We start from the raw sequence: 11,635 nt of genomic DNA, 5'->3' as shown, positions 1-11,635 counted from the left end.
TGAGTCAGATGTATTGAGGGCTCTGCCAAGCTTCACAAGTGGGCCTTCGGCAATAACGACTCTGTTACTAAAGTATTTTTCTCTTAACCTTATCTTTACGTCCTGAACAAAAATACCTTGTCTTGAATAAAAAAAGCCTCCAACCAGCTTCTAGTTTCTAATGCTCAAGCGAATTTGTATATTTGGTTGAGCACCCTGCTGTTAGACCCCAAGTAGGCATAATGGTGGTACCCATCACGTGGCCAGGAGGACTAACTTTCGCTCACCAATATTTTGCAGGTGCCTTTGTTATCTTCGTTGACCTCAACCTAGCTCCGACAAATACAATTCAGGCCTCGCGATGAACGGATGCAATGGTACTGCGAAGAAACCCCAGAGGGAGCAACCAGCGTATGATGCCGCAGCCTACGCGAACAGTGTGGTTAATGGGTGTTTCAATGACATTTCTCCCACGCTTCGATTTTACAACACCACATTCGAAAGCGATTTCATGGGGAACAGTCGCTGTGTGCGAGAAAGAACCCCGTACGAACAGCAGCAGTTCCTCGATGTCGGCTGTGGTTGCGGCCGCGTGACCAAAGAACTCCTTTGGCCGAGCTGCCCGAAGAACATACGAAGGATTGTGGGAGTCGACATTTGCGCTAACATGGTGTCTTACGCCAGAAAACATAGCGCCCATCCAAAGATTATTTACGAGCAACTGGATATTGCGGGCGATATTTCAAACTTTCTGCAAGAATTTGGAACATTCGACCGTATTTACTGCTTCAACAGCCTCAATCGAGTTAAAGAACAGGCCACGGCTTGGAAAAATATTTCATCGCTATTGAAGCCTGGAGGAGAGTGTCTTCTCTTTTATTCAGCATGGTACGCAACTCCGGACATCTGGAGGGCGCTGGCTAAAAGAGAAAAGTGGGGCCGGTTTTCGGAGGTTTGTAAAAAACCTATTTTTGTCTCCACCATAAACCGCAAATTGACCTTCTGGATAAACTTGCACTGATCACCTTAATGACAGAGGAACATTATTTACTGACTTTTAAAGGTTACTAATTGCCTACAGAATTAAGAATAATAACAACTTCATTAAAAAATTTTAAGAACCATTTAGTTATTTGATGTTACAAATTTTTATATTTATATACTTTTACTTAAACCACCTTGAACACTCATGTTGCTGCTTTTCCAACCCTCTAACGTGTTACTCATTTTAACAAAGCGGAAGATAAAACAACAGATTTATCAACCTAGGGCTAAGAAAGTCTGTACACTGCAGTATTTATTTTGCTGCTTTACCATGGTAAGTGAATCAGGGTTTCCACAGGACGAATTGTAGGCTCACAGAACAAAATACACTGTGTTTTATCGTTTTAGTAAATCATTCAACAAAACCGTTGTTCGTAACGCACCGTATAGGACCTATGCATTTGAATATTATGAAGAAATATGCATGTAAACAAAATGACAATTGTATGATTCATTGTCAAACATCACAAACAAAGCTTGAAGAACAAAATTGGTAAAATGGTACACGCAAGAAATTATAACTCCCAGCTCGCTGTTTCGGATATAAAGTAGGTAAGTGTGTGAGCCCCCTAAGGGTATTTATCATGATCATGATCTTGTATAGAATAATGAGTTCTGATGTCAGATGAAAGCCTCTCCTATTGACATCCAACCACCCCTGTCGTGCGCTGCTCGGGTCCATTCTGTGCCACCAATTTTATTATTTCTTCCCTCCATGGAGTTATTGGCCTTCCCCTTATTCTGTGTCCGTGTCTTCGTATTTACACTGTTACCCTGGTGGGCCACCGGTTTTCATTTCGCCTCACTACAGACCCATCTCAATTCCATTTATTTTTTTAGTTGAAATGTGATATCGTCTGCTCGAGTTTGTTCCCTGATGGGTGAAGCTTACACCTAATTCACTTTCACTCCGTGGGATTGATTTCAACAATTTTTTGGAACACTTTCTGTGCTTTTCGAGTTGTTTATTAAGGGTCACAAGAATACTGCCGCAGAGAAATGATGGCACAACAAATTGATAGGCAGAATGCGTCTGGTTACAATCAGTAATACAGCAGCCGCATAATGATAGAGTCCTAACGTTTTATATTGTCGGAGGAGAGTTGTCTTAGGCGTATAATTATAAGCAATTGTATATTTTTGCTTTTGCGTATTTGTTTTCAAAGTCAGTTTTGTAGAAATGTGTGTGGATTACCATTGCATTAAAATTATTTACGATGTAATCTGCACACAAGCACCAATTTATGGTATTGCGTAAGCATAGAACAATTATAAAAACCACAAAAAACGGTAACCGCGAACTCGATAATATTGTTTGAAAATTTGAGCCTTCGAGGGGCGGCTGCAAGTCAGTGGGTAAATATCGGGTACTGAGCAACGTAAGTCCTTTGGAAGGTATTGTCAATTTACGGAGGCATGTTGTTAAGTTATCTTTAGAAGCAACAGCTTTACTGTTTCGCTAAACATATAAACCCCATCCCACTGACCGGAACGTAAAATAAAACAGCGCTCACTCCTATTTGCGACAGTGCGAAGCAAATACGCCATTGAGACAGTGCTTTGTTTTTATGTCGAAAGAATGCTGTCGATCAAATGATTTATTAAGCATTGAATAAGCATTGCAGTTCGGGAGCAAAACTTATCTTGAAACTGAACTGACACAAAAACGGTTTGCTTACATCTCGCTCGCAATTTTCGCGGTGTTTTTTTTAAAGCCATCAATTTCTATCATTTTAAAAATACCGAATTTTCACATTAGGAACACGCCTGTCTTTTTATCTCCTAATAACAGGAACACATCAGAAAGCTAGTAGGAAAATTTACAAATTATTCCATGTTCACAATAGGTTGCTTCAGGTCCCCAATATATCGAAACAATTATCAGAAGAGATCAGAAATACTCCCCGAATGACAAAGAACCAAAAGGAGTACGGAGTTTTGAAATTCACACCATTGCCATTCAAAGCCGCAAACATCAAATAAAATTTCTTTTCACCCCCTTTCGCTGTATATTTGGGGTTATTCTTTTGTCTGCTGCTTATCATCAATTCAGTACTTCATACCAACACACCATAATTGGCAGCCGTACTTTCATATCTCTTATAAAAGAGTGCGCAAAACAGAGTTTCCTGCAACAAACCATTTCTAAGCGAATGTTTTCAAACGACTACGCCTATTTGCAGTTGTATTTCACTTTGCATTAAACAACCTTCTCAAATATCTGCAGCTCTGGGAGAGCATGATTCCAGCCACCCAAGACATGGACAGCACCGAAGAACGTTTGAAATATGCGCGCACTTTGGCAGACAACGTCGGACTGGTTTTGAGAAGTTGCGAGATGACGAACATTCACCCAGCGCCGCAGGAATATGAAGGCGAGTTTTCATACAAACAATGCATTACAGCACTAAATTTTGTTGAGTTGTTAAGTATCGTCATGGAAATTCAGTACCCCATAATGGGGCATTGCTGAATATGCACTTTTTATACCTCGTTTTGTCGAAACACTGCTACAAAATTACCAGGGTGCCTGTTTGAACAGACACCAGAATATATTGAATAACGGTCTACGCGAAAAATAGAACAAAAGATCATTTGTAATGTATTATTTAAAGAGTAACTCATCTACAGCGACTGGTAGATCATCGTACATGTTGTGTTATTGTGGTGATTCGCAAATTTTCCAATGAGCAAAAATTTCTAACCACTTTTGTTAGTTTCCAGAAATTTGGTTTGAAGGGTAACGAAGACGCGCTATGGCTCCTATGCAATGCACTTGTTGCTAGAATTAGCTGGTTATGATGGTCAAATATGCATTCTCTTACAATCAGCTCGAACCAGATTGTCTATTGCGGTCTTCTCACGAAAATACCTGTAATGTGATTATTTGCGCACCACATCCGCTATGCCGAGCTGCTTTGATCCCCGGGTACCGCTTTGAAGTAGTATAAAGAAATTAACTATCATTGAAGTGTGTGAAGAATGCTGACTAGTGAATGCTTTTAGCACACAACATAGACGGGACTTAAAAAAAAGGGAACGGGATCAGCCAATTTCATTTTTCTCCAGTGATGACAGCGATCACCACTACGAAAGGTTTTGCATCTCTTAAGCAAAACATACGGGGAACCTTAGCAATAATTTCTGCTCCGGTTTAACACAGATAACGCACGTTTTGCGAGCTCGGTTTTAGCAAAAAAGCACGCTGTGAGCCCGCACGCAATAGCTGCACAAGACGCCGACGCTTCTCGTTGCAGGCGGTACTGTAGTCACAAAGTCGGAATGAAATGGATGCAGCCAGCGCCTCCTTTAACGGTTTTAAATAACTCGCACCCTAATCCTCTTTCCAGTTCCTTTTTCTGCACCCTTTGTCTTGAATTTCTAAGGTAATTAGATGCAACAGCAACCGCAACAAGGGTAAAAAAGACGGAGCGAAGAATTATCTACACATGCGTTCGTCAAAATACCCTCGATTGTATAAGTAGTCCTTGGCTTTATCGTGACAGTGTGGGGACTGGCATAGACAAAACCCAAACCCGGTTGTATGATCTGAATAAACCCGAAGAACATGTAGACTTTTTGGAATGTAAAATGTTTTGTTGCCAAAGACGCTACCTAACACTGTTAGACATGAAATCATCAATTATACTTAAGGCCGTTGAGTTGAGCCTACGTTAATAAACTATGTGACCGAAAATGAAATGAGGTGGCATCCCAAAACGTCTTTGGTGTCTTTTTATTTCGCTATGTAAATCACACTTTTACTACCTTCACCCTCGATTTTTAATTTTAATGCAAGCAAAAGCACCTATGGCCAGCAAATTTATTCCCCTTCGAGGAGATAACTGGAATCGTTTGCTCAGGCAACAGGTGCGATTTTAGTTAGCGATTCGGATGTCCCCGCAAATCACTCCATGTTCCGGAAATTCCACGTTCGGGCAATTCTATTTCGACCTTTGTTTATTACGGCGGTTCCTTTGGAACAGATGTACTAAGAATAGGTAAGTGGATATAAAGCAAAACGTTTTATGCCTCGCTGATAGCTTTCGATGTCATGCCAAAATTCGCTGCAGGAAAGGCAACTTTGAACAATGTGGTTAATATAACAATAATTACGATAAGCGAAGGTAGAGCAAGTACCCGAAAAGAAAATAAACGATTCCTGCAGCCGAAATCAAACCTTGGTACAACGCGTTCTCAAATCGACGCCATTTCAATTGCACCGTTCCGGCACAATCGAAACAGTTTTGATTTCGGACCTGTACTTAAACTCAGGTGGCATGGGAGTGTCGTGTTTTAACCATCTATTTCTTAAGAAAGGGGTTGTGTTTTTTTTACTCCTAACACAGGGATATCTTTGACACTTACAATTCAACTGCACTGCCGCAGCTCCGCTCAATCGCTAAGCGCCCCTGCGGAGGGAAAACAACCTCGTTGGCGTTGCGGGCCCCCGTTTTGAAAACGAGAAACTAACACAAGCCGCAGCTGCTACACCGGTGTTTCACCGGTGGTTGCAGCAGTTTATTTATTACGGGGGGGGGGGGGGGGGGGGCTCAGTCCCCACCGGATGCGAAGCAACTGACCACGGCGGCGGTCAGACCTGTGACGCAGCAGCGGGTGCTAAGAATCCCTGGATCCGGACAGGCCGCCAATGGAATCTGAACCTGGCAACGTTTAACGCGCGAACCTTATCTAGCGAAGCAAGACTCGAGGTGTTGTTCGAGGAATTAGAGGGCATTAAATGGCATGTAATAGGGCTTAGCGAGGTTAGGAGGGCAGGCGAAGCCTTCACGGTGCTGAAAAATGAACACGTCCTATGTTACCGTGGTCTAGAGTACAGAAGCGAACTGGGAGTGGGATTTCTAGTCAATAAAAGCATAGCTGGCAACATTGACGAATACTATAGCATTAACGAAAGGGCAGCAGGTCTTGTAATTAGGCTCAATAAGAGGTACAAGCTCAAGGTGGTGCAGGGCTACGTGCCCACATCCAGCCACGACGACCAAGTAGTGGAACGCTTCTATGAAGATGAGGAATCGGCAATGGCTAAAGAAAAAACACAGTATACCGTAGTTATGGGGGACTTCAATGCTAAAGTAGGCCAGAATCAGGCTGGAGACAAGGCAGTTGGGAACTATGGTCTGGGCTGTAGAAATAGCAGGGGGGACCTACTAGTTGAGTTTGCAGAACGGAATAACCTACGCATAATGAATACCTTCTTCTGTAAACGGGAGAGTCGGAAGTGGACCTGGAGGAGCCCGAATGGGGACCATAAAATGAAATAGACTCCATATAATGCGATAACCCTGGCGTCGTGCAGGATGTGGAAGTGCTCGGAAGGGTAAGGTGTAGTGACCACCGTATGGTAAGATCTCGAATTAGGCTAGATTTGAGGAGGGACCGCAACAAGCTATTACGAAAGAAGCCGATAAAAGAGCTAACAGTAAGACGTAAAGTAGAAGAATTCAGGATCGCGCTGCAAAACCGATATTCCGCTCTTAACGAGGAAGCCGACCTTACGACACAGGAAGCCAGCGACAACCTTACACGCATTATCACGAAGTGTGCAGTAGAAGTCGGGGGCACTATGGCTAGATAGGATACTGGTAAACTTTCACAGGAGACGAAAGATCTAATCAGGAAACGGCAAACCATGACAATCTCTACCGCAGCTGACAGAATAGAACTAGCGGAGCTCTCGAAGTTAATCAATAAGCGTAAGACAGTTGACATACGGAAGTATAATATGGAGAGAATCGATTACGCTATAAAGAACGGACTTATCCTGAAAGCACTGAAGAGACGTCTTGGCGTGGGGAAAAATCAGATGTATGCACTTAAGGATAAGCAAGGCAATGTCATCACAAATAGGAATAAAATAGTCACAGTGGCCGAGGAGTTCTATAGGGATCTGTACAGTAGCCTGGACATCCAGGATAATGCCGAACGAGACAGTAGTTCAGAGGAGATAGACATCCCACCAGTAACGACCGAAGAAGTAAGGAAGGCTTTGAACGAAATGAAAGGGGGCAAAGCACCTGGTGAGGATCAGATAACAGCAGACCTCTTGAAGGATGGCGGAGAAATTGTACTTGGAAAACTGGCAAACGTGTATACGCAATGCCTAATGACCGCAATGGTACCGGAATCTTGGAAGAACGCGAACATCATCCTAATCCATAAGAAAGGCGACATGAAGGACTTGAAAAATTACAGGCCGATCAGCTTACTGTCAGTCGTCTACAAGGTATTTACTAAGGTAATCGCTTACCGAATTTCTGCAACCTTAGATTTCAGTCAACCTAAAGAACAAGCAGGGTTCCGTAAAGGTTATTCAACAATTGACCATATTCACACGATCACTCAGGTGTTGGAGAATTGCGCTGAGTATACTGAACCCCTATATATAGCCTTCATAGATTATGAGAAAGCATTTGACTCGGTCGAAACCCTAGCAGTCATTCAGGCATTACGGAACCAGGGGGTAGATGAGCATTATGTAAGAATACTAGAGGATATCTACAATTATGTCTACAGCTACCATCATCCTCCATTGGGAGAGCAGTAAAATACCTATAAGGAAGGGTGTCAGACAAGGAGACACAATCTCTCCAATGCACAGCATGTGTACAAGAAGTATTCAGAACATTGAATTGCGAACAGGTGGGAGTAAGGGTTAATGGAGAATACCTCAGTAACCTCAGAGTTGCTGATGACGTTGCCTTGCTAAGTAACTCGGGGGACGAATTGCAAAGCATGCTTTCCGCACTGGGCGAACCGAGTAGAACCGTGGGCCTGAAAATTAATATGTAGAAAACTAAATTAATGATGAATAACCTAGGGACAGCACAGCGGTTTAAGATAGGTGGCGAGGCAGTGGAAGTGGTAAGCGAATATATCTACTTAGGCCAAGTTGTGACCCCAGATCCAAACCAGGAGGCGGAGATAATTAGAAGGATCAGAATGGGGTGGGGTGCATTTGGCAGACATTCTCAGATAATGAATAGCAGACTACCATTGTCTTGGAGAAGAAAGTGTATGACAGCTGCATCTTACCGGTACTCACCTACGGAACAGAAACTTGGAGGCTCACTAAGATGGTTCAACTTAAATTGAGAATGACTCAGCGGGCAATGGAGCGGAAAATGATAGGTGTAACATTAAGGGACAAGAAGAGAGCGGAGTGGGTCAGGGAGCAAACTGGTGTTAAAGACATATTAGTAGAAATTAAGAAAAAGAAATGGACGTGGGCAGGGCATGTAATGCGAAGGCAAGATAACCGCTGGTCATTAAGGGTAACAGAGTGGATCCCTAGAGAAGCAAGCGTTGCAGGGGGCGGCAGAAAGTTAGATGGGCAGATGAGATCAAGAAGTTTGCGGGGATAAATTGGTCACAGTTGGCACAGGACCGAGGTAATTGGAGAATAATGGTGGAGGCCTTTGCCCTGCAGTGGGCGTAGATAGGCTGGTGATGATGATGATGATTTATTACGAAACCAACTACGACATAAAAAGTGCAAACGCATTACGCACTGGCATCTGTCACTTCGATTTAGCTCTGCAGAGCCAGCTTGGTTCAACGTACCCTTCTGGCTATTTAATAAAAGGTATGCGACTAAGCATAAACTCAATAAAATATTCAACATTCATAAATTTTGATGGCAGGGTATCTTCTGCGAATGAGATGATACGAGTTCACTGTAGCGGCCCACCAATGCTGGGGGCTGTCAATCTAAGCGGGAAAAAACGAGCGGTTCATTTTCCGAGGCACTGTCAATACGGCTAGAATGCCAGATGCAACTTTTAAGGGCGGAATATTTTAGCCCGGTCGGTGCTTCAAGTTTTGTTGCTACCCTTCAGAATAAAAAAATGTGCACCTGGTTATAGAGCAATAAAATAAAGTGGCCCCTCCCTTCCTTTGTTTCACCAATCCGTTAGTCACTGTTTACTACTGGTGGAACACGCTCAAAGGTGAGCGGGGTGGTCAGAAACAATTTCTCAAAATCAAGCTTCTATCAGAGCGGTCATGCACCATATTATTTAAGTTAATTGGTTATAGTACATCCTGAAGTATTTCTATCAACTTTCTTTGCTGTTTCACTTCAAAAAGACAGAACATAGGTTGCAGACTAACAATGAGGTAACGTCATTAAAAAAAAACAACAATAAAATTATTTTGTCAACAGGACAAAGGTCGAGCACATTTTTGAATGTATAAGCTTTGGTGAAAAACGTCTAAAAACTGGGATTTAAACCCATTCAATCAAAAATAAAGCCTCGACAAACAATTTAAACTATCATACAGTTGAAGTCCATGGGAAAATTGTGTTTATTTTTGTATGTATCACGCCATGTATAATTTCTTCTTCCTCTGTCGCTTGCCCTGTCTAGTGCTGGGGCCTAGTCAGGCGACTATTACACTGGCTTTCTGGCTCGGCGCAATAGCAGTTTCCGATTGTCAAAAGTTTATTTTAAAAACTTTTGCTACCTTGTTTATTGTTCATTGAAAGATCGTTATTTCTTATTTTTTTCCATTATAAAAATATTATAAAATGTACGTCTTCGTTATGCCAAATGTTCAAGAAATGTATTTACAAAGAGTTCAGTAATTTCGAACGCGAGTGGGATCCGCCCAAATAATTCACATTGCGCGCCACCTTTCCGCTACTTGGAGCCTGGACCATCTGCTCAGATCACCCGCTGCCTCAACAAGGTGGTGTGTTGTAAATCGGGCATAGAGAACAAATAGAGAAGATAAAATCAGCTACATGCAAAAAATTCCCCGCATTTCCCCGAGGTGAAGAATGTGAAAGTGCGAATGCACGAGTTGAATTTGCGCGGTTCGGTAATGTTCGCGAAAGAGAGATCTCACACACACACACACAACTACAAAGAAAGAAAGATGCATTTATTCACAGACACCTATTTGTGTTGTCGTTGTACTTGATTGCTAGAGCGGATCTCAGCTTTGAAATTTCGTGTCAGTACTCCTTTTAGCGGGTGCATTAGCCCTTCTCATGCCCGATTCCTGGCCAATCCCCCACGTGGGTATGTGCCATGTCAGCGGCCAGGCAGCGCGCGCCCATCTCCCCCCGTTGCCAAGGAAGACGAGGAGATTCCTGGCCAATCTCCCACGTGGGTATGTAATGCGGACATCGTCGGTGGACGCAGGTTCAGGGTCGCTTAAGAAGTGCATTGCACTTAATAAAACACTCTAGGCGGATGTTTTCGGGGATATCTCCTTTGAGAACTACATCGCTGTGAAAGCGAGTCCACAACCAGAGCTATTTCACCGCCACAACAGCCCGATAGAACAGGACGACATGCGAGCACGCAAACAGAGCATTGATTAACAACTGACTGCAATCGCCGACGTCCGCCTGATGTTGTGGACATGCCCCAGAGCTTTCAAGTCGCTCTTTACTGTCACTATTCTCTACGTTAAGAAGTCCAAAGTTTTATTCATTCGGACCAAGATTTCTCCCCCTTGGTGTTTGAGTTAACAAGCTTTTCTTTACCTTTTTTCTTGTGGCTATACTGATCCCGCTAAGGGTCGTTTTATGCCAAGGGCAATGCCGCCTATAGGAAGTGACATTTCATGGACTGTTATGTAATCTTTCGCAAAACCCAGCATCACTTCTATTCTGCATCATCCCGTTCAAAAATCTCTCTCTCGAGATGATTGCGTTATGCTGCAGCAGGACAGAGCTGATTCCTCATTGTCCTCTTTCGGTCACCCTTGCGAAGCTTCTCTATTTTGATTGTCTCTCTAAACTGTCCCAAAAGTTCCTTTCTACGTAAAACACACATCGCTGCCGTGTAGTGAACAGCTCGAAAGTTTATTTCGCCATGATTTTCTGTGTACCTAATTTTATGGCATGGACTTCTCACAGATATGCTGGCTGCCCTGATCCCTGGACTTCAGTCGTTGTCGCCTGCAGAGCAAGAAATGTTGACTCAAGACGCTCGCGAGGAAATGCAAAAGTGGCTCAAAACTCATAACACCTCAGTGCTGGTCCAAGACTTTGCCATTCACGCCCTGAAACCAACTCTGCAATCTGCGGCCAACTGAATTACTGTGCCGTCACAAGCAGGAAAACAATTAATACATATAATTTGTTTTTGCAAACCTGGGTGAGCACAATAAAACACAACCGGAATCTATTCCTTCACTGACAAAGTTCGGACAACATGCCAGCATTGCCTTACATCATAAGTTACAGCCTTCACAACAATCGCAATCCTTCACGGAAACTTGCGCCGTCTTCTTTTCCAACAAATTATTTATTGAAAAAATTGCAGTGCGGTTATATATCTTTATCTGCTTGCCCAAAGAAGTAATAGTTATGTAACTGATATGCAAAAAATGTTCGCCAGAAATCAGCGGGCCTTGGCCAAAAGCATTCTCAATCTGCCGACGGCGTTCGAGAAAAATGTGGTTGATCCCTCTTCCATAGGGACGGCTAAAACACGAAAGTTAAATATGCCTTCACAGATGAATGTTTATTGTGCATCCATACGAACTTGCACATTATATTTCTTCGGCATATTTCTTCGGCATTTTTGCGCATCGTTATGAACTGACACATTGCTATTTGTATTTCGTCGGCATG

The 11,635-nt window shown here is 42.9% G+C and overlaps 1 protein-coding gene across 1 annotated transcript; it reads left to right on the top strand.

The window, feature by feature from the left end:
* The first annotated feature begins 281 nt into the window (after positions 1–281).
* On the top strand, positions 282–11,175 carry LOC144141821 (juvenile hormone acid O-methyltransferase-like). The gene is made up of 3 exons (XM_077673311.1): positions 282–931; positions 3,251–3,398; positions 10,916–11,175. Exons 1-3 carry the CDS (start codon positions 341–343, stop codon positions 11,092–11,094), a joined length of 918 nt encoding a protein of 305 aa, XP_077529437.1. The 5' UTR covers positions 282–340; the 3' UTR covers positions 11,095–11,175.
* The last annotated feature ends 460 nt before the right edge of the window (positions 11,176–11,635 follow it).

The sequence above is a fragment of the Haemaphysalis longicornis genome, unplaced genomic scaffold (assembly GCF_048455015.1).
Source record: "Haemaphysalis longicornis isolate Haplotype H1 unplaced genomic scaffold, Haemaphysalis longicornis Haplotype H1 scaffold_6, whole genome shotgun sequence".
Classification (NCBI taxonomy): domain Eukaryota; kingdom Metazoa; phylum Arthropoda; class Arachnida; order Ixodida; family Ixodidae; genus Haemaphysalis; species Haemaphysalis longicornis.
The sequence above is the reverse complement of the archived record's forward strand: the minus strand, read 5'-3'. Positions and strand labels throughout refer to the sequence as shown.

What these genes read in the sequence shown, in the direction of transcription:
- LOC144141821 (XM_077673311.1), top strand. Translation starts at nt 341, where the DNA reads ATGAACGGATGCAATGGTACTGCGAAGAAACCCCAGAGGGAGCAACCA. An exon ending in AGTGGGGCCGGTTTTCGGAG is followed by an intron (nt 932 to 3,250) that starts GTTTGTAAAAAA and finishes AAATATCTGCAG; the next exon opens with CTCTGGGAGAGCATGATTCC. An exon ending in AGCGCCGCAGGAATATGAAG is followed by an intron (nt 3,399 to 10,915) that starts GCGAGTTTTCAT and finishes GACTTCTCACAG; the next exon opens with ATATGCTGGCTGCCCTGATC.